The sequence below is a fragment of the Copadichromis virginalis genome, linkage group LG20 (assembly GCF_057382275.1).
Source record: "Copadichromis virginalis isolate Kocher_CV1m ecotype Utaka linkage group LG20, C_Virginalis_male_GT1.1, whole genome shotgun sequence".
Lineage (NCBI taxonomy): Eukaryota > Metazoa > Chordata > Actinopteri > Cichliformes > Cichlidae > Copadichromis > Copadichromis virginalis.
Genome location: NC_140637.1, coordinates 24839715 through 24862731, shown reverse-complemented (window position 1 = coordinate 24862731; position 23017 = coordinate 24839715). Strand labels below are relative to the sequence as shown.

At 45.1% G+C, this 23017-nt stretch overlaps 1 protein-coding gene across 3 annotated transcripts in view; it reads left to right on the top strand.

Annotated features, from left to right (window-relative positions):
- Positions 1-23017, top strand: part of flna (filamin A, alpha (actin binding protein 280)) — a 43796-nt gene that overhangs the window by 5189 nt on the left and 15590 nt on the right. For all 3 annotated transcript variants that reach the window (XM_085444564.1, XM_085444563.1, XM_085444562.1), the window contains exons 2-16: positions 3865-4331; positions 14497-14748; positions 16567-16664; positions 18094-18241; positions 18363-18481; positions 18556-18633; positions 18767-18929; positions 19010-19210; positions 20599-20736; positions 21356-21482; positions 21556-21692; positions 21779-21975; positions 22421-22534; positions 22617-22760; positions 22837-22960. In XM_085444564.1, coding sequence (XP_085300690.1) covers positions 3962-4331; positions 14497-14748; positions 16567-16664; positions 18094-18241; positions 18363-18481; positions 18556-18633; positions 18767-18929; positions 19010-19210; positions 20599-20736; positions 21356-21482; positions 21556-21692; positions 21779-21975; positions 22421-22534; positions 22617-22760; positions 22837-22960 — 2410 coding nt within the window. In that variant the 5' untranslated portion in view covers positions 3865-3961. The remainder of the gene's footprint in view (positions 1-3864; positions 4332-14496; positions 14749-16566; positions 16665-18093; positions 18242-18362; positions 18482-18555; positions 18634-18766; positions 18930-19009; positions 19211-20598; positions 20737-21355; positions 21483-21555; positions 21693-21778; positions 21976-22420; positions 22535-22616; positions 22761-22836; positions 22961-23017) is intronic.

Genomic DNA, 23017 nt, shown 5'->3' with positions numbered 1-23017 from the left:
CAGCTTTCTCGGCTTTCACTTACTTCCAGGCAGAACTTCATTGAGCTCTCTGGCATGAACAAACCACAGATTACCCCCCTCCAAGCCTTTCCACTCCAAGCATCTATTCACTTCTTCTTTCTGGTACATTGTGTTTATTTGGCCTGTTTTCTGCTCTGCCACTGTTGTCGCACATTGCACACTGTAAAATGATGTGAATTACACAATTAAACCAAAACGATCTAATTGTATCGTTCGATTCTTTAAGTGACCACAGGATGATAGAAGCATGCTGGTGCCACTCGGTGTGTGTAGCATTAACGGGACGCTTTTATTGGGGTGTTATTAAGTCTGGAGGCTCCATGGTTGTTATGGGGGTGAAGAGCATTCTTCAGATTCTCCTTTGACCAGACACACACACACACACACACACACACACACACACACACAAAGGCCAAGCATTCTTGATGGCTGCTGGCCGCACTTTGGCTCCTGGCACTGAACTCCTTATTTAGTCAAAAAGCTGCAGAGTCACATCCAAGCCCATCTGTAGAGCTACTGCTGGTGTGTTACTCACAGGAAAAAAAGGAATTTAAAGGTCAGGGTACACAGATAATACTGACGTCCTGCTTAGAATACATAATCAGATGTTGGACACTACAAAGCAACAGAAACCACTGAGCTACAAATCTGGTAGTTCATCAAACGTCCTGTTCAGTCCTGCTGGTCACACTTTGGAAATAAGTTGCTAATATGTCCGTATCTTATTTATGTGAATGTGAATGCTGTACTTTAGACTTTTGGCCACCACCATGATGCCTTTTGCTTTGAGGAGCCAAAAGTGGCCATATTTAAACTCACCTTTAAAGGGTGAAGTGCCCAGTTCCCAACTAATAGTAACAAGCCTGTTTAGCAAGCTTCAACCATAAGTTGTATGTGAAGGAGTGGACTAACAAAAACCTCTGACACATTGCACTGCACCACAACAGTGGTACAGACTTATTATTTGTCAGATAATTTCATTCAAAAACCACAAGAAGCACCCATCTGATGGCATAAAGCACAGAGCTTTCATGTTATAGCTTGGCTGTAGCTCAGGTGGTACCTTCCGATCTACTGATTGGAAGGTTGGTGGTTCGATTCCTGGCTTCCCCTAGTCTGCATGCCAAATATCCTTAGGCAAGATACTGACCCCAAATTGCATGAGTGTGTGTGAATGTTACTTAGAAAGCACCTAGAAAAATGTGCTTGGGTGAATACACAAGTTGTGTAAAGCGCTTTGAGTACTCAGAAGAGTACAAAAGCGCTATATAAGAACGAGTCATTTTAGAAGCATATTTGCATCAGACTGCTAAGTGGACTGCTAAGTTATCAGCTATGGTTAGTACGGTTGGTTAGACAGTTGCATACATGAACTGCATCACTGCAATGCGCAGGCACGCATATCTGCTGGTGAGGTGAAAAAAAGTGGAGCAGCAACATCGCGAATCATCAGCAAAGATCTTTTTTTGTTAGATGATCCCTTAAAAATGCTTAAAAGACACCAGAGCACATAGTCAACACGTCCCATTCACAGGTATCTGCCCGTGCCAGCACACCAGTGGATTACCCACGTCTGATTTAACACTTAACAAAATGTAAATGGATCAGATCTACCCACTGTACAGTTTTTATGAAAGAAACTAGCACTATAGAGACCTCCATCACCAGGCTGTGATGGTGTTTATTTCTATTATGAAATCAAGCAAACTGTGTGGAGGGACGAGCTTTTCGAGACTGTGCCCATTAGAGGAAGAACAGTTTTGGCCATCAGCTTACTTCCTTACCTCTGAAGGTCAAAGCAGTCACAGAGCAGCGTGCATGGAGCTGGTGAGAAACTGTAAGCTTCCTTGGTGACCAGTATAGTACCTCACCATGCCAGGCTGACAGCTGCCAACTGTTCACCTCAAAGCTTGCTTGATGCTTCGTTATAATATTGGCCATCATATTTTTTTGGTAATCCTAAAAAGAGCAATCAGCACGTGTCTCCAATGCAGAAGACAAAGTGATGAAAACAGTCGATCCAGGCTCTTATCAGACTTCATCATTAGCCTAACATGTGTTAGTGTAGAGCACATAGCTGATCTGTGATCACGCTGCTGGGCCAGTACAGCACACTGGTCCACAGTCCTGTCTTTACTGACGGGGCTGCACACACAGCACAGTGATGTCACACACAGACGAAGGCAGAGGTTCACACTGTGCGCTCAAATGCACAAATAAGCACACTGTCCATGCTTGCACAAAAAAGGAAAGTTGAACAACACTGAATGCATTCCAACGCACACAAACAAACAACAGTGAGTCTCTGATCTGCTTATCCTTCCAGATAGCTTAAATATTTACTTCGCCTGGGACCCCGAGCACAAGATGAGCTCATATCCTCACAGGGACCGTGCAGTACGTCTGCTGGAAAATCTGTTTGTCGAGCTCTGAAAACAGCCCCTCTGCTTCTGTAGCCACAGCATAGCATTAGGGATAAAGGTCCGGGGGGGTTATGTCCTCGAAGGAAATACTTGTGGGTATTTGTAAAAACTGAATTAAGATGACAATATTAAGAGTTTTAACTTTATGGCACCATTAAGCTTCATTTTTAAAAACAGCAAAAAACTGCAGAGAAAACTTAGAAGACGTACAGTCAGAAACACTCCACTGCAGCTTACAGAGCAGCTGTACTTTGTAAATTTGAATCATAATAACAGCATTGATTATTGGATTTATTTGGGGGGAGCTATAGCAATAATGCTAGTTAGATTCAGCTAAACTTGTTTGCTGTCTGAAACCATTTTGGAAACTCAGACAGGAGCACAACCAGGTGTGAGACAAACATAAGGTTATCATATGTGACACAGTGATACAGTTCAAAGCACACACGGACAGAAACAAAGTTGCAGGTATTCAAATAAAAACTTTAATAACAAGTAAAAAGGAGCTAAAACACAGAAGGAAACAACAGCTGAGGCTGAGCAGGTGAAATCACTCAGGCTCTAATGAGGGCAGGTCAAAGAAGGGAGCAGGTGAAACCCACAGGAGGAACTAACGGTGTGCAAACTGTCACATAGTCCCACACTGGGACGCTAGGAGGTCCAGGATAAGGACAGTCTTTGACAAACACACATGAAGACATTACAAAGACTACGGAGGTAATTTCACTGCTTTCTGATTTTTCAGTGACATCACAGTCGTTGTTTCCTCCACACAATACTGCCGGCACGTTGTGGCCTGATGGTTATGATCATTGGTGTTTGTCCTGGTGTAGCCAGCGCTGTCCATTAGTTTGGGGACAGTTTAATGTACCCATGACTGTTAGCTTCAGACAGGAGCCTGTTTACAAAGGTGCTTCAGCGGAGGACAAACCGAACAATGACTCTCAGACTACTCGTACTTCTGACTTGAAGCTGCAGCTTGAGGTTTCTGTCAGCCCGGAGCTCTTTCTCTGGACACCGCTGACTGTCTTCGTTAAAAATGGCTAAATGTTCAAACACAGAGCAGCTGTTCTGACTGCAATGAGTTAAACTCGGTAGTAAAATTAGCGAGATGCTCGTTTGCTGTTAAACATGGCGTAAAGTTAGAATGTGAACAAGTTTCAGGTTTCTTACACCTCAACCGCCCCAACACAGGACATTTGGGTTTCCTTAGCTGAGCCAGGCATAAGTTTGGGACACAGTCTAACGGGGCTAAATACCATTCTTCGTATTTGTTTCCCCTTTTTTTTCTGATTGTAACACGGATAATGAAGCTGACTCGTCCCTTTCCGTCCTCAGCCGCCTACTTTCTTTGCGAAACTTGTGTCTCTAGGCTGTTAGTAACTGTTCTCTGCTCTCTTTTTCTTTTCTCCACAAACAGAGCTAGAAAGTGAGAAAGGGAAGATTGAGAAGACTCCACCCAGGGCGAAGGAAAAAAAGAGAAGCCAGCGAACCAGGAGACAGCCGAGACCATAAAAATGAGTGGTTCCCACCCCCGGCTCCACCAGAGCGCCGCGCCCGCTCCAAACGCTCTCTCCGCGGACAAGGACGCAGAAATGCCCGCTACAGAGAAAGACCTGGCCGAGGATGCGCCGTGGAAGAAGATACAGCAGAACACTTTCACCCGCTGGTGTAACGAACACCTGAAATGCGTCAACAAGAGGATCGGCAACCTGCAGACGGATCTCAGCGACGGGCTGCGGCTCATCGGGCTCCTGGAGGTCCTGTCTCAGAAGAAAATGTTCCGAAAGTACAACCAGAGGCCCACCTTTCGCCAGATGCAGCTGGAGAACGTGTCGGTGGCTCTGGAGTTCCTGGACAAGGAAAACATCAAGCTGGTGTCCATAGGTGGGTCCGATAAGTGTGTGTGAGTGCCAGGACGCGTGATTGATCCAGCTTTACTCCAACAGGCTTCTGGAAATGTTTGCTGTTCCTAAAGAAGTGGTCACATTTGATTGCACTGTAGTAAATGGTGATCATTTTAAGAGCAGCCCACGACCGTGGGGCGCAGGAAAACCAGTTATGGAGCCCACTAGAATATTTTCTGTAACAGAAGTGTTTAAACGCGCACCAGCATTTCTGAAAGGGTTTTCAGTGAGGCAGCAGGCGTCTCCCTCGGGTGACCGGGGGCGCAGGGCTTTTGTCTCGGTCTGTTCAGGTTTGAGGCCGATTGTTTTGGGAGGAGGGGGTCTGACTGTGCTGTGGGGTCGGTGGGTGGGGTGTTTTCAACCGCCTGAGCCGGCCGGGCCTGTGAGAGCCACGCTCTGTGGGCCTGCCCCAGACCTACTGTGTGTGTTGATGTGGTGGGGAGAGCTTGGGCTGGTGCTGGACTGCAGCAGACATAAAGTTTGAATTGGCTCTGCCTACATGCAGCTGCATGCCTGCTCACAGCGCTACTGATGTTCTGCTTTCTCATATTTCTCCCAGAACAGTGCAGATGTCACACAGCTGAGTCCTCACTATAGTTCATTATGCAGGGTCTGTAAGAGCAAATGCAATGCTGCCTCATCACCTGGAGTAAAGACAGTCTGTAACAGTGTTATCTACAGAGTCTGTGGGTGGAAATGCGTGATAGCTCTGGGACTCAGACATGAGTGGGTCTTTGTCATCTCTGGTGTCTGGCTCACTTGGTTTCCATGAACACGCTCCTGCCTCCAGCTGCTCTGCAGGGGAGACGATGGGTGGCTCTAAATTTGGGAGGTGCTGCTGCAGAAATTGCGGTTGACAATTTTAAAGTACACATCTGATACACTCTTCACACACATCACCCTCATTTTCTCAATACATGCAGCAGTTTGTGTTTTACTGAAAGCAGTGCTTTGCTGGTATTTAGGGCGAAGCACGAGTGAGCCTCTGTTTGTTCCTCCTGCTGACTCACTCATCCTTAGCTGCTCTTTGACTCATTTCATCTGAAGATGAGAGAGGAGCCTGCTTTTCTTTTACTTCCTCCTTTCATTGCAGAAAGTGGACACACCCAGGCAGCAAGGCTCACCACAAATTGCCAAACTGACATCTCTTCAGTGTGATGCACATGCTCTCTGCTTCTCTGGGCTTTATTCTTGTTGTTCTTTGCCCAGTTTGGGTTTTCAGCATATTTTCTCGCTGATAACTTATCAGGTTTCCTTTCATCTTGCATCTTGATGGCCACACCTCTTTCATTTCTCTTTTCACTTGTCTTTTTCTCATTTACTGAAAATGCAACAGTTTCCAAATAACAGCTGTGTGTGTGTGTGTGTGTGTTGTGGAGCAGTCCATCCAACCCCAGAGACGCAGGTGTCCAGTGTTTCTTATTTTACAGCGCTGCACTGGAGGAAAAGGCAAACGTGTCCTCACTGAACTCGACAGACGTTCAGTACGTGACCTATAACTTGTTCAGTCCAAGAATAAAAACTAGAATAGCTCCGAGTGATTAACCGTTATCTCCTACACGGCCTTGGTGTAGCTCTGTCTGGAATAACGACTCCTCCCCCTTTAAGCCCACTTTGTTCTGATTGGCTGTCCTTATCCACAGTCTTATTTTGGGCTACTGTGCTTGCTTGAGATTTTCATGTGTGAGATTCTGTCTTTCTCACTCGGGCTTCACTCTGCTCTCAATATGAAGAGCGAACGTCAGCACAAACTCCCATTCTCGTACACGCCCTCTCAAAGCCTCTAACTGGGAAGTATTACAGGGATTTAATGGAGTGCAGGCTACAAATAAGAGACGGGATAATCATTTTGTGAAAACAGAACTATCATATTCGGTACTCTGGTATTTTCTGACAGCTGATATTTTCAGCATCAGCAGGATTTCAAGAATTTTTTCTTTTTTTATGTAAATGTCTGACTCTGGCTGCATGTCAGCAGCAGGTAGAGCACGATTTGACAAACACCGTGCTGTAACAATCAGTGGATTTCTGTTCTGTCAAATCATTTTTTTTATTTTATTTTTTTTTTTAATGCCAGATTTTTGACTCTGACACAAAATGAAGGAGAGATGCACCAGCAGCAGAAAGTGTCACTGTTTCTACAGTCAGCTTTTTGAACCTCTCTAAAGATTGGTTGTCACCTTTCAGCATGCTGCCTCAGTCTGACAGTAAAATAAATGAACTTTGCTTTTTGGGAAGGGCGACATTAGAGAGGCTGAAACTAATGTTGCTGGTTTAAAGGCAGAGGCTCCGTGGATGGGCTGCAGGAGATGTATCTGGAGAGGGCCGACCGCCGACCGGTACAGAGCTCTGTTACAAAGGGCTCTCCTTCACCGGCTGAGCCAGGCTGTTTGGCAAACGCTCCTCTTACAGATATGTCATGTTCTTCTTTGCACAGGAAATGCAACACTGGGACCAGCAGCGTGTCAGCTTTAGTCTGATGGTTTTTCTTTTTTCCCTTTAGGCTAACTTTACTGAAAGGTTAACAAAATCAGTCTAGCAGAATCTCCCATAGAGATGCTGTGTGTCTTTTAATCCACCTTACAGCAACAGACTAAGATTCCCAGATTTATTAACCAATAATAATATTGGTCAAATGGACTTATTACACATCTTTGGCTGTAAAGTTTAAAAAATCATCACTTTTCAGGAACAATGTAAATATTCTGAAAAACGAAATGTGAAGCAAAGATGGTCAGTTCTGCTTTGTGTGTTCAGACATCAGTAGGTTGTGACTAGAGCAGGGCGATTATGGCCAAAAATATTTATCACGATATATATTTGAAAATTTGCGATAACGATATAATTGATGCGAGACAAAATACAACTCCACAACATTACTAGCGCAAAAAGACAACCTTCCATTTATTTTCACTTAAACAAGAAGCTGGTTTTTATGTACATTAAAGCTTTATAAAAATGTAACAGTGCAAATGCAAATTCCTTGCTGAAAGTTTAACCAAAAGGCATTTCCAGTAGAAATGGGCTGAGAGATCCTGAGCACAACCATGTATAATATCCACTGAAGTTAAAAATAGGTGCTTTGCAACATTAAACTGCAGTGTGCAGTACGTATTTTTCGGACCGTAAGGTGCACGGGATTATAAGGCACATTAAGCGAAACAAAGCAGTCAGATAAATCAAACTTTATTAAACTCATTCTTCTTGCTTCCTCCACTTCTGTGCCATTGATCAATTAATGTTGAATTCTCTGGCAGCTGCTCTATTCCCATGTTGTTGCAGTATATTAATGACTAACCTCGTATTGTGGATGGATTATCTCAGTTGTTCTCCTGACTGAAGTTTGGTCCGTTTACAGCATCCTGCCATGCGATTGCATTTGTCTCTAACCATGAAGAACCTTCACGTTAACTTTTATAAGTGGAAAAGTGTTAGTGTTCGTCCTCCAGCTTCACTGTTTATGTTATGCTAACATAGCTGTGTCGCTAGCGATCACGTAGCACATCATTATATACTAGCTAGCCCAACTTCAGTAACCCTACAAACGTCACTGCTGTTTAGTTTCCTGTCTTCATTTATGTTGGAAGTGATAGCAGAGCTGTACGTTTGATTTTTTTCAGAAATCTCTGTCAGAACATGCAATATCATGCTTAGGTAACTAGCGAAACTAGCGAGCTAACTTCCGCTAGCTTCCTGCTAACTTCTAACTCCGTTAAATGTAATGACTTTTGTTTTCATGGATGCCTGGAAGTTAAACTTTATAGTTACACCTGGTAAAGCAGCAATGCTGATCGTTTTATTAAAGATTAAAGAATTTAGACAGTTTTTAACTCTAAGTGACGCTGCAGTGTTGTTTGATCTGAAGCATACGGAGTTTAGGACCCAGATTACTCCCAGATTTAAGAGCATCTTAGTCCGACAAATATGACAATAACAACGGCCGCTTGCATGTTCTGCAAAAAAAATGTGCTTTGTCGTGTATCTGACGGACAAACACCAAACCAGTTCCACATCACGGAAGTTGCACCATTTTTACAAACCAATTCTGGTTCATCTGTTTCACTCAACAATCGGCCATGTGCGTATGAAAACAAAGGCACTGCGCATGCGCGTTTTACTCCCATTCTATCGCGATATTTCATTTTCCTATCGTTGCCTAACATTATACCGGTATTACCGTGAACGGTATAATATGGCCCAGCCCTAGTTGTGACTGTGACACTAAACATGCCTGTAAAGCTCGTTTTCTGATCTTTGCTGAACCATTTGAGTTTTGTCTGTAGGACAAACCAGAAGAGTCGCTTTCACTTAAACAGAACTTGTCAAATGGGCCTGCTGACAGTAAATCCACAGGAGATAAATGGTTAAAGGAGACTCTTCCTGCCAAACCTTGTTTGCTCCTTCAGCTGTAAACATGGTGCCTTTGCATGTGTGGTTCGCATCGCTCGTGTTCCTGCACGGCTCGGCCAGCATGGTATACAGCCACAGTGACAGAGTCCAGACTTCACTGTAACCAGGCTCCAGCCTAACAGGTAATCTCTCTGACAAAGCCCCACATGATCTGGCAGCAGCAGCAGACTCATGACTACTGATGAATCCAAAGACCTAACATGGGTTCAGTCACAGAGGCTGCCAGCAGCAGGCAGTGGTGTTAGCAGTGATCCAACAGCACATCTCATGCAGTCGTTTAGTTTGCTGTGACTATAGAACATCTTACAAGCATCTTCTGTATAAATCTTTAGTTGTGAGGAAATTCCTGTTGCATCCTTGTGCAAAGACGGTGTAAGTGATTGTTCCCCTGCCCTCATCACACCCATGTTTGTACAAGCTTCATCCTATTTGTGTCTAAGTGAAATGGAGCTTTAACAAACATTAGCTGTTCAGCAGATTAAGACTTGTTGTCCTCATCAAATATTCCTCTGTTTGTGCAGAGGTTCATTCTCCATCATAATCATGTCGGCAGCATCTCTGTTCCAGCCCGTCAGCCAAACCCAGATTTGAAACCCTGCTTTGTATGAACTTGACTGAGCCTGTGCAGAAAATGCAGAAACGGTGCATGAGTGAATGTTGTGCCAAGCTCTTCCAGGCTTGGTGTGGAATCATCTTCATAAATTGCAGCTTCCTTGTGTCTGCTGGTAGTGGAGGTAAGCAGGTTGAGACAGACGCCTGTGTAGTAATAGCCAGCTGCTCCCTCCTGTTATGCTGTCCCATGATAATGAAAAGTTTTATAGAAGTGATCCCAGGACAATGAAGCATTTAAGGAAGTTTGTTACAACTGTAAGGTGCTGCTTGCACGTGTTCCTTAGATGATTGGGAAACATCAAAGCACGTAAAGATGTTTGTAATTGCTGTATACAACAGATATGTGATTTTGCACAATTAAGTTTCATACTGTCAAACATTAACTTCCCTCTGCCATGTTTCTACTTTTGCAACTTGGATGTCCACACAGTGTGGCACCATGGCTCTACAAATAACCTGAGGAAATGGGTGCCAATTTAAGCCAGTGTTGTTGATCTCTGACATTAACCAAAGAGAAGGTGTTTAAAGAGCCATGTGATGGAGATGGATAAGTTTCCTTGGTTAAAGTCAGATTCTCCTGGCTGCAGTGACACCTGAGCTGCTAGATGGAGCAAACTGGCACATTCAGTCTTATTGCTCATTAGCCAACATATGAAGCTACACTGATGCTTGTGGCTGCATCAGTTATCAGCTTGGTGGAAAACTATTTGAAACTTGGACCATGTTAATAAGCAGAATTCAGCGAGCGGTGGGTTCCTTTTTGAAGTTAAGCTACTCCCAAAACCCGGAAAACTCCTGTTTTGGTCATAACATGAGTGCTGCACAGTTCCACTGGGAACGCTCACTCACCAGTTTAGCCTGCTGTGTTCGGATGTTATGATCTTAAATGTAATCTTTCAGAAACATGACGATGAAGGAAAGGAGAGCCTTTGGTGATGAGGGCAGAGAGGAATGCAGGTCGGGCTGCGATAAGCTCTTAGCCACTCAGTTGGGTCAAAAGAGATCACTTCCTGCCAGCTCATTATCATTAGCACAACTTCCTGTCTGCACAGGCAGAGGGGGTTGGTCATGTGGATCCTGGAATTAGCAGAGTGTGTTCCCATTCAGTCCAGAGGTATTCTGGCTATTCCATTACATCATATTTGGAAAACTGCCACAACTCCCCATGCCTCATGTTCAAACTCAACAAGCACTTTTTCCAGCACACATTTAAACTGCACATAAACAGCAGACACATTGTTTTTCATAGATAATGTCTTATGTTACTGTTCTTATTACGATGTCATCGAGGGAATAATCAGTACTTTAATAGTACTTCTCAGCGGTTTCCAGGAAACGCTTGTATTGTGTTCCATCATTTGACATGGTACCCATGTCCTCCCTCACCTCCTGATCATCCTTTTGTCCAAGGCCATTTTCTCTGCTTGCTTCACTCAGATGAACACATCCCATCCTCAGTGTGTGCTGCTGTCAGTGCAGCCTTATAAAAATGTCCCATGCAGCACTTTCACTCCCTGCACCTTTTTTCTTTCTTTCAGACCTCCGCCCCTTCTGCCTCTTTCCTTCCCTTTCCCTGTCCGTCCTGCCTCCTCCCCTCCCTGTCTGTAACCAGAGCCCAGGGAATTGGGGGTGGTGGGGGGGCCCTGCCAAATCCAGTGTGCTTCTGCCCTTTTAAGGCTAAAAAACCAGGAGGAACTTTTTTTTTTTTTTTTTTTTTTTTTTCCCCCCAGCTTAGGGAGTGCTGAGGGGAGGGAGGATGAGTGGAAGGAGTAGAAAGGAAGAGGAGGAAGTGTAGTAGCTCCAGTGTGGCTTGGTGCAGTCAGAGGAAGAAGTGGGAGGGGAAGAACAGCTGCAGGCCACAGATTTCAGCATTTGGAGCTTTTAGCCTAAACTCTGTATAACAATAGATTACATTTAGTGTATTGGTATATGTGGGCCAGCATGAACAAAGCAAATGACTTTATTTTTAAGCTTTATTATGAATGTCTTTTCTTCAGTCTCCCTGTGACTGCAGTTACATTCTCAGCAGCTGCTCTGTTTCCTCTGCTGCACGACTCCAGATTAACCACGAACTCTGACATCAAACTGATGAGTTTCAAGTCTTTGTGAATCAACATAACGCTCATTTTGGAAATGATGGTCCCATTGTTTCTCAGTGGGACTTCAACACTAATCTTTTTATTTTTTCCTCATATGTATGTTACACATACACGTACGGTCATGTGACATGTTAAGAATTTCATTAAAATTCCTTTCCACATGTGAGCTGGAGATGATATTATGAACGTACAGAGATGGTGACAGTCATGCTACGGTTACACTTCATCATTATTGTGTAAGGATAACATGGACGGGAGAGGCCTCGGGACTGCTGCTTGTTCTTCAGTTTACAAGCTCTCAGGACTAATCGGCTCCAGATGTTGCTGTACAGTCTGAACCGTGCAGAGCGCTCTCGCTCCCCGTGGTCTCGTTGCTGAGACCAGGTCAGGGTACAGGTCACGGGTTGTGATGATGTCATGTAATGCCACAGGAGGGCTGTGGAGGGGCTGCTGCAGTAACGATGAGCCATACCAATGAATCATGGGAGTTTTAGGAGTAAAGGGACCACAGACACTCCATACGGTAGCCTCCGTGGTACACACAAGCTTGTTGCAGGGGGTGTATGAGTCAGCAGAGGGGGGAGTCTGTGGCAGCATGTGTCCATATATGGGCTCTGTCAGGCTTGGTGAGCTGTGCTCTGCTGGGAATGCTGGCAGATTCCTTGAATGTTTAGTGGCTTTTGTGTGTGCAAGACATGAATCAAAGACACAGACTCGGAGCTGAATGAAGTCCTAACAATATTCCTTTATAGGGGACTGTCGTGTTGAACTAAAAGCAGCAGATTGTGTTCTCTTAATTGTACAAGTACTAAAACTAGTAGTGTTTTGTCTCTGCTGGGATGGCTGGCAGGCTGACACGCCTCTACTTAGCTGCTCTGCATTCTTGCTACACGTACCAACCTGTGGTCTTATTCAGACTCTGCTATCAGTACTAATAACAGTTTATAAGTCCTGGGTTTATCTGTCCCTAGGCAACATATCTCTGCGCCCCTCCGCCGCTGCCTCTTTGCTTCTTTCTCAAAGTTCCCACAGTAGCTGGCCATCCAAGCATCTGATCCAGTTCTGTTTGATCACCCCTATGGAGTGTCTCTCACCCACCCACGCCAAACAGAAGGCAGCTGACATGTCATGTAGAGCAGCGTTGGCTGCTCGAGAGCATGCTTTTCTGTTGGCGCATGGATTCAGACGAGCAGCCAGCTAAGACAGATTGTCCCAGTTCTGCATGTGCACAAACAGCTCGACTTGTTGAAGGTTGTTATGGGGAAAAGATTTCCTGTTGCTGTTCTGTTCCTCATCTTTATCTGCATCATGCATCCTCACGCTCTCGCTGACTCCCAGAGAAGACCATTAATGCTGCAGTAGCTCCAGCAAAGGGCTCGGGTGGTGTCACTGTGGTTGAGGCTGGTTTGCTGTCACCAACAGTTATTCCAGTGTAGCTGTAAATTCAGGGGTGGGGAGTTAAGATTGCAATGAAGACTAAAGCTCTCCCAAACCCTGCAAAACAAAAACGCTGCACGTAAAAGTGGGGCTTTGTTCGTATTTCAGAACTGGATCTCAGGTTCTTCCAAGAATCTGAACTTGGCCCCATTATTTCCTCTCTAACTAATAATCTGATCAACATCAGCTTGGAAACGCACAAACACTGCGCCACACCCGTTCCTCAAGGCCTGATCTTAGGACTCATTGGTCTTGCTTCTTGTGCAAGCTATGTGCATGCAGTAGCATTTATGTGGGCCGGTATGTGTGCTCATGCCCAGGCTAGCTTATGGTTGCATCACCTTTTACTCAGCTTGCAGCAGTATGTGGTTTAGACTTGAAAATAGAAAAATGCAAATACAGAAGTCGGTGTGCTGTTGGTGTGGTCGTCACAACTGGAACTAGTGTGTCAGTGTCTCAGTTTTAATGTGATTCAGGTCTGCATTCATCATGGCACTCTCTGTTCTGGAAGTTCTCACGCTATCGTCTGAATTCAGACAGTTCAGGCTCTAATTCAGATGAATTTCATGTCTTTGTCACGCTTCAGCGTCACTGTTTCATTAACACAAATGGAGTTTCAAAAATGGTCAAGTTTTATTACACTGCAAAAATGCATCAAAGACGTGTGAAATTAAAATTAGTTCAAATAAAAGGTCAATTTTATTTATATACACATTTATTACACTTAAACTCACTGTGCTCATGAGTCATCCACACTGAGTTAATAAAACACCATGAAAGGAATTGGTTGGCGTCTTCATAAATCCAGTCTGTGGGGATTCCAAGCTGGTGTACTCCCAGTGCTGCTTTCAAGCCCAGCTAATTGGGAGGGTTGCATCAGGAAGGGCATCCGGCACAAAATCAGATGAGTCCATCCCCAACCGCTGGGTAAATAGTGGAGCAGCCTAGAGTCCATTAGAAAATGACTGTTTTTACAGAGTCAGCGGGACTCTGTGTACATCCTGGAGTTTAATGTACTGAATCTCCTTTGATGTAAAGCAATAATGAGGTAGGTAGTTAACAAGTCCATGACTGGTACATGGTGGTCAAATCTGCCGTCCTTGAAACAAATGCATTTACACTCGACGTATCCTCCAAGGTTTTCATATTAAAGCTTTGCAGCGGTGGCCCAAACCATAAACTGTGTTGCTGTACTGCCATTTGAGGACGTGCACTCTGTCCACCAGTGTCAGAAACCCGGCTTTTAATTTGCACTGTTATCCTCCTACTTTTAAAAAAAAAAAAAAAAAAAAAAGGTTTGGGCTCTGAGTTAATGTCTTTTGAAATGCAGTGCTCCAAGAATGGACACATCTTCGACTTATGACAACCACTGGAAATTAGACCATCTGAAATATGTTTAAAGGGGGAGGGGCATGTATCCAGCCAAACATTAGATAGCAGGAGGAATCTGAGTATTTGAAGTACAGATTACTTCATGTCCTTGGCTGAGACCTTCTAGTCGTGCTTTGCTTTATGGTGGTCTAAGCTGGTTTCTAAAATAAAGGAACTTTGTGCGACTGTTTAACGTGACTCATATCTGGTCCCCAGACTCTAAAGCCATTGTTGATGGAAACCTGAAGCTGATCCTGGGTCTGATTTGGACCTTGATCCTGCACTACTCCATCTCCATGCCCATGTGGGATGAAGAGGAAGAGGCAGATGATGGCAAGCAGAAGACCCCCAAGCAGAGGCTGCTGGGATGGATCCAGAACAAGCTGCCTGAGCTCCCCATCACCAACTTCAACAGAGACTGGCAGACCGGCCGGGCCCTGGGAGCCCTGGTTGACAGCTGTGCTCCAGGTGAGCTAAACAGTGGATGTGTTGAGGTGTTCTGGGGTCTTGGGTGTGTGGGTGTGTTTACCCTACTGCTAGGGGCTGATCCTGAGACGAGCCCAGTACCAAGAACGAGATGCATTTATTTCAGAAAGACGAGGCTCCTGTCTCGATGTTCTGCTGCTCCAGTGAAGATTCAGTATTTTTAAACATGTTCTTGGACACATGCTTTAAAGCACTATACAAATACAGGCCATTTTAAAAATTAGTCGCTTATTTATTTTATGTTAACCAATAAAGAATCATTAAATTTGGAGTGTTCAGCGATCACACCAGTGTGGTGAGAAGCTACTTTCAGCTTGTCCCACAGGCTCACAGTAGCAAGTCTGCATGTTTGAGTTTGACACCAGTCCTTCCTGACCTGACCCCAGAGGGGACTTGTGTCTTTCACTTCCCGAGGGATTGTGTAAACCATGTTGCTCTCATTTGGTAATCCGGCTCACCAAGTGAGAGACACAAAGGTAGTAAATAACTACGCAAACAATAATAAACAAGAGCCAATCACAGTAAGTGACACTGCAGTGAAACAGAAAACATCTCCATCACAAAGCAGCAGAAATGCTGAGGTGTGTGTCTGTAGAGATGCTAAAATCAATAATCAGGCCAACACAGTTCAGCATTCATTTAAAGCTGACGTGTGAAACAGTCCTCGACCTGTGTGCAGGTCTCTGTGGCACGTAGTGACACATTTCAGTCCAGCAGCTAGAGAGGACTTAAAGATTGTGGAACTAAGCAGTGCACTGACGCAACACTACCACTCCTCAAACTGCACGCCAACCTCGCCTCATACGTCTAACATTAAACACACAGCAGTGACTGACAGCTGGAGGTTGGGTGAGGGGAAAGCATGATATTCTCACGTGTCAATAAAACAGATGGGAAGAGTGATGATGAGCAGCTAGAGGGGGGTACAGAGCTCTGTCGGGGGACAAAGGAGGTTTCTGTTTACATGCTTGGAGTGTTTGGCGTTGCTATGGCTCACCAGCAACCTCAAGCTGGAGACGAGGCCTCCACAGAAGCAAACAGATTTACTGCAGCGTCCTGAAATGACAGCCATCAGACTTACCAGCAAGTAAATAACTGCTGACATGGCCGCATTTCCAGGACAGGCTCATCATTCAAGGGCAGACATGTCTGGGAGCCAGAGTTGCCCACACCTACGTACTGCTGCAGAGATTAGACATTCTGCCTTTATCTTCTGGATATCATCAAGGCTACAAGTTTGGAGTCAACATGTTGTCCTTAATTAGACAGACTGGCTATAACAGGAAGCACTCCATGTCTAATTAATCAGAAATGCTGTTTCACTGTGTAAAGGGGATCTACTCTGCTTTTACTCAAACTTCTTATTTATCTTATACAGCCCTGGCACAGCTCCTCAGTGCAACCTTAAACAGTGGCTGGGTGGGGCAGAGCTGTATGCTTCAGATGACCATATTGGGGATTTCTGCTCTCATTGTCAAGACATCTGAGTGTTGGAGCCCTCTAGAAGCCAGGACACATGATTTTAAATTATGCAAGTGTTAATAAAAATATGGAGCAATGACAGAAAATTAGCAAAGACACGACAGATCCACTCTCGGTGGTGAAATGCAGAGCTAGCTGAGCTTATACATGTCATCAGGAAAAATGTCCACTCTGCATTAGCATTTCTAGCAAGTTCAATATCATTAAACACTTTTTTTCTCATTGAGATCTTATACTCGTCATAATCAGTACAGCCAGTACTATAAATGAACCCTTCTGCTTCATATAGTGAATCCATCTGACCTCTTATTCCTGCAGGTCTGTGTCCTGACTGGGACCAGTGGGATCAGACAAAACCAGTGGACAACGCACGTGAAGCCATGCAGCAAGCTGATGACTGGCTCGGCATTCCACAGGTGACCTGATAATGAAGGAGTAACATTAAAAAAGCTGGATATTGGAACACAGTTCAAGCACAATCATGTTTTCCCCATAGCTAACGTTTAACCAGAGTTATCTGCCTTTTGGAGGGAAATGCACTGCTTCCTGCTGGTCACTGTGACCAGTCACAAGTGTTTTACAAATAAGCAACCGTTCACTTTTGAACAGATTTTGCATATAAAGCAAAAACCTGCTTTGAGTTAAGGTGGCTTTGAGGATGACTGCATCATCTGCAGTTAATCTAAATGGAGGTAAAATGATGGAGCCTTTCACTGAGGACTGGTCATTGAAACTTGTTGGAGACTCTCATCCACAGGCTGAGAGGCTTTACAGAAGCTGCTGACTGATGGGTCTTTGGGCCTCTGGTTAACAGCAGGTGAACTTTTAAAATAAGAGTGTAGAGGTTGTTCACCAGTAAACTCATCGTGTTCTTTCAGACTGTTCATCGTTTGCAGTCAGTCTGCCATTAGGCTGGTGTAGGTGATCATGCTACGCTCTGGAAACTATGACTGAACTCTTATCCACACCTGCTAATGACTTCACTCCCTCCGACACCAAACGCAAGGAAGTGGTGCATTTCCTGAGGGTGATTGTTATCTGCAGTGAAGCTTTTTCCTTTTGGTCACCATCACAACATCTATCTTTGTACAGCAGCTCGTTTTTGAATCCTTACACAGTGGTGCAAGTATTCTCTTATCTGAGTGACGGTCCCAGGTGATGGCTTCCCCTTTTTTTTTTTTTTTTTTTTTTTTTTTTTTTTTTTTTTTTTTAAATATAAATTGGTCAGTGAGCGGCCATTTTCATACCTGTCCGATTCTTGGTTCCCCCCCCAAAGACCCCCTCAGTCTTATGTAAGGCTACAGAGGGTCTTTGGCAAACTAGAAATGGTAAATCTGTTCTGGTGCAGTCATGTGGGGAAACCTGACATTTGAGCCCCTTTTCAGCATTTACCAGGGAGCTTTGAAAGTGAACTCAGTTTCCTGTGCCGCCTGTGTGGCGTAACTGTGCTGTGTGTGTGTCAGTACTGTTGGCATGATTGGCACGCTGTAGCGTGCTGACAGTTGGCTCTGTGGTCGCTGGCGTTTCCGCCTTCAGCCGTGCTTCTGCTAAGAAACTGTCGGCGTCCTTCCCCTCCAGACTCTGTGGTTTGTCTGGCTCCTGGTTTGCGTGCGACTGTCTCAGGTACTTTCTAAATGCGTACAGCTCGTGTGTGTGTGTGTGGTTTTAATCACACAATCAAAACATCACTGGGTTTGCCTGTGGGTAATCTCCACGGTAACTGATCAAGCCCTGCCTCCGTCTGCACAGCTGTCACCTTGGTTCTCCTACTACAAACATGCAAACAAGTCGTGGGGAGGGCTGCCCGCTGTTACATTTAGAAAAATGTTCCTCCTCGTCTCCTAGGTGATAACCCCTGAAGAGATCGTGGACCCCAATGTGGACGAGCACTCAGTCATGACCTACCTGTCACAGTTCCCCAAAGCCAAGCTCAAGCCTGGAGCACCTCTGCGACCCAAACTCAACCCCAAGAAGGCGCGTGCCTATGGCCCAGGTATGCCGGCATGCACGCGCATCACCACATGCAGCTGATGCACCTTTGCTTGTATCCACAGAGAAACTGTGAGCCTCATACTGCAGTGAGACATTTTTAACATGTTGTCTGTTGTGTGAAGGCGTCGAGCCCGTTGGTAATGTAGTGATGAAAAAGGCTACGTTCACCGTGGAAACCATCAGCGCAGGAATGGGAGAGGTGCTGGTTTACGTGGAGGACCCTGCAGGCCACAGAGAGGAGGTCTGTGATCCATCCTTGTGTGTAACTTCTACTTTCAGTTTTGTTCATTTAAAAACGATTGTGTCTGTGTTCAGGCTAAAGTGACGGCCAACAATGACAAGAACCGTACCTACTCTGTTGTCTATGTCCCCAAAGTGACAGGCATGCACAAGGTGAGTGAAGAATTCAATGTTAAAGATGTGAGAAATAATCCCTAAAGTAATCTTTCAGGTAGAAAATGGGTTTTGCTCCACAAAGCAGTGATTACAGCTAACATGCCATTTTCCTGCTCTCCTTCCTTTGTAGGTGACTGTGCTGTTTGCAGGGCAACACATCTCTAAGAGCCCCTTCGAGGTGGAGGTCGGCATGGCTCAGGGAGACTCCAGCAAGGCCACAGCACAGGGACCGGGCCTCGAGCCCTCAGGAAATATTGCTAACAAGTCCACTTACTTTGATGTGTACACAGCAGGTAATGTAGGTTTGTGCAGCTAGCTGTAACATCAGGCCACATGGAGTGTTTAACTGTGCGTTTCCTCCTGTTTTTCTAAGGTGCTGGTGTTGGAGAGGTGGAAGTGGTGATCATGGACCCTGCAGGGAATAAGAACACGGTGACGTGCACCATTGAGGACAAGGGTAACAGCAGCTATCGCTGCACCTACAAACCCACCCAGGAGGGCCAGCACACCATTTACGTGACCTTTGCTGGTGGTCAGATCAGCAAGAGTCCTTTCACAGTTGATGTGGGAGAGGGTGAGCATATGTTAAAGCTTCACTGAGTGTAAATCTGGGAGGATGTCACTGCTAACTGAACACTTCTACCACAGCAGCCGTTTTAAAATGTGTTTCTGCTTCTCCTGTGTCTAACCTCTGCTGTGTTCCTCTGCTGGATGTTATGTCCTCTTCTCTTTGATAGAAGCCTGCTGGCATCTGTCCTCTCTCTGGAACAGCCTCTTCCTTCCTGGGATCTCTTTGGTACCTACTCTGTCGTGTGTGTGTGTGTGTGTGTGTGTTTTTCCCCCTGTAAACTTGCTGTGTGTGTTGGCTGCCTGTAAACTTCACGTGACTCGAGCGTCCACAGTGGTGTGAATCTCCTTATTTGGTGTTTTCAGCACATTCATGAAGAAACACATTCCCAGAAAATTAAGCTGTAGTGTGTTTGATCAGGAAACCAGTTCCTCATTACAGCCAATCTGTGGTCTTAAGTTAACAGTGACCTGGGTTACTAAGAATTATATTTACATGATTTAAATAGCTTTTAGCAGAACGGTGGGTGTGGCTGCTACCTAATAGTAACTCACTGTCTTTTTGAGATCCAGTAAGACGTCCATGCAGCCAGAGTCTGTCAGACAGAAAACAAATTCAGCTTGTATAATGGGCTCACAGAACAAATGCATTTGCTTTGGTGTTAAATGGAAAGAGCTGCACATTAACAAAGTAGTGAAGGGTTGCCACTTGCCAAGTATAGGCTCATCCCCTACTAACTGATAACGTTTAGATCATGGTCGTCCTTTAAAGTGAGCCTGTGGGAAACAACAAGAGCTTGTAAAGAATTTCCTCAGTTTCACAATCGGGAAAAACCAAAAGTCATTAAACAGCTCTGCTGCTAACCAGAAGGTCCCCTTAGATTAGGCTGAAAGACATTAAAAACAAAGTAACTTTGGTTTAAAACAAAACACAGAACAATCTTCTGCCATTAATGTGGTGTCTCTGTGTCCAGTAGCTTTTGCAAGTGCAACACATCTGAATACAATAACATGGACCATATCTTGAGACACTTTATCTTCCTGGAAGGCTTCCTTTGCTTTCTGCACTTGGTCTCGCTGTGACTCAGCACTGCTTTTTACAGTTTTAATAAAGTGATATGAAGGGATATCCCACTTCCTGTGTGAGGATAATGGCTCACTTCCTTCCCTGTGGTCTAAGAATTCCCTCTGCAGGAAAGGATGGGTGGATAACTGGGGGCATGCAGGGTAGTAGGAAGGAGAAAATAACATTTGCTTTCCAACAGATCTGGAGTGTGATGGATGGTTTGTGTTTAATGTCATTCACCTCACACTTCATTGGTCTTGTCCCCACTGAAATGTGGTCATAATGTTACTCTGAGCCGTGCCCGTCTCACTCGCTCTGTTTGTCCACAGCATGTAACCCCAGCCTCTGCAGAGCCAAGGGTCGTGGTCTGCAGCCAAAGGGCCTCCGGGTGAAGGAGACTGCAGACTTCAAGGTTTACACAAAAGGAGCCGGCACTGGGGAGCTGAAAGTCACCATCAAGGGCCCCAGTGAGTTCTAATCCAAAAGTTCATATTGGTTTTTGTGCTTGAGGTGGGATTAATGTTTGCAATCTGAAGAGAGAAAACCCAACAAACAAACACATCAGTAAATGAGGTTGTTGGATTTACAAAGCCCCAGATAATCTTTAGCTAACTGACAACAAACCAACAGAACAGTGAAGACAAACGAGCGCAGCCAGCTGTTGTCACTGAAAGAGTAGCTCCTGACGTCTGCAGCCCTCCTCTGCGCTCTTTGACATTCAGACTGTCTTCACTGTTCACATCAGTCTTTGACAAATGCACTGTTATCACAGCACAGTGAGCCAGCTGCACAAACACCAGCCTGATCAGGCTGCAGAATCTGCTTCTTGTGTCCAACGGGAACAATTTTGTGCATAAAGCATTTTAAAAATGTACCTTTTTTTTTTTTAATGCAACCTAAAATGACGATCGCCTCAGAGGATTTCTACTCTGAGCTATGGTTTTGTTTTCTTAAATGTGGTTCTGAGCAGCCAATGAATCTATTGTTTGTGGTTTCACTACAAACAGACTGGGGATGCTTCCTCCTTCCTAAAATGATAAAGTAAGACTGGATTAAAGAAATAATGCAAAGGCATCTTGTTCACAGAGGGTCTGGAGGAGCCGTGTAAACGGAAAGACCTTGGAGACAGTGTGTATGGATTTGAGTATTACCCCACCACACCTGGAACATATTCCATCACCATCACCTGGGGAGGACAGCACATTCCACGCAGGTACACATGGGCGTGCAAACAAAACACTGACTCCAACTTGTCATTGTGACTGACCATTCGATGCTCTGTTTAGTCCCGTGGAGGTCAAGATTGGCACCGAGGCTAGCCAGCAGAAGGTGAGGGCCTGGGGTCCTGGACTGGAAGGAGGCGTTGTTGGTAAATCTGCTGACTTTGTGGTGGAGGCTGTTGGAGACAATGTCGGTACACTGGGTAAGTGCCATACGCGGGCATGGGGTCGGTCCTGAAAGCATGTGCAGATCATCTTCAGTTTCTTCTCTGAAACTGTTGTTCTTCAGGTTTCTCTGTGGAAGGTCCGTCTCAGGCCAAGATCGAGTGTGATGACAAGGGTGATGGATCGTGTGACGTGCGCTACTGGCCCACAGAGCCTGGCGAGTATGCCGTCCATGTGCTCTGCAACAATGAGGACATCCAGCACTCTCCCTTTATGGCTGAGATCGTCAACCCACCAGGGAAAGACTTTTACCCAGACAAGGTATGCGCCCACCCAGAGAGATGCACATGGAGATTACGGACGAGTCCATCTAACAATCTTTCTTCAGTTAAGATTAGTTTTCATGACTGTTGCCTCAAGGCCTGAGATCATGGTGGGAGTGGATGGGTTAAAAACGATTGTGTGAAGGCAAAGGGAGGCTTCCTGCACCCAACACTTGATGCAGTTCTTGGTGTCAGAGGTGACACACAGGGTTTCAGGTTTTAGATGAATTACTTTTTCCTGTAGTGTGTTTGGAAAACTGCGTTTTTAATAGGAGACATTCTTTGTCTAATATTAAAAACTGATCTGAAACATGTCAGTGTGATAAATATGGAAAAAGATGGTAAATCAGGAAGGAGGCAGATATGTCTTCACAGCACTGTAGTGTGTAAATGCTATTCTGGCTGTAGTACATGTGGGGTTTTTTTGTTTGTTTTTTGTCTAGGTTAAGGCGTACGGCCCAGGCCTTCAGAGCAGTGGACTTGCTGTTGGAAAACCCACCGAATTCACGGTCGATGCCAAGCAAGGAGGAAAAGCTCCTCTGAAAATTGTAGCTCAGGTATGTCTGGGTTTGTTTATGACCAAAAATATGGTAAATGTGTATTAAATCTGAGTGAACTAATCCCTTGTCCTCTGCACAGGATGGTGAAGGCAATTCTGTGGACGTCCAGGTGAAGGATAATGGCAACGGCACGTACAGCTGCACCTACACCCCACGAAAGCCTGTGAAGCACACTGTGATGGTGTCCTGGGGAGACGTTAACATCCCTGAGAGTCCGTTCAGGGTGAGTATGCTCTGCTATGCAGGCTTCGCCTTTTCTTCTCACTGAGTCTCCTGAGCTTTGGTGTTTGTGCCCACAGATGAATATCGGAGCAGGCTGTCATCCAAACAAGGTGAAGGTTTCTGGGCCTGGAGTGGCAAAGACGGGCCTCAAGGCCTTCGAGCCAACATACTTCACTGTTGACTGCTCAGAGGCTGGTCAAGGTAAAGCTCCAGAAAACAGAGTAAAGCGTGCAAACAAAAGATCCGGTCAAAGCAATA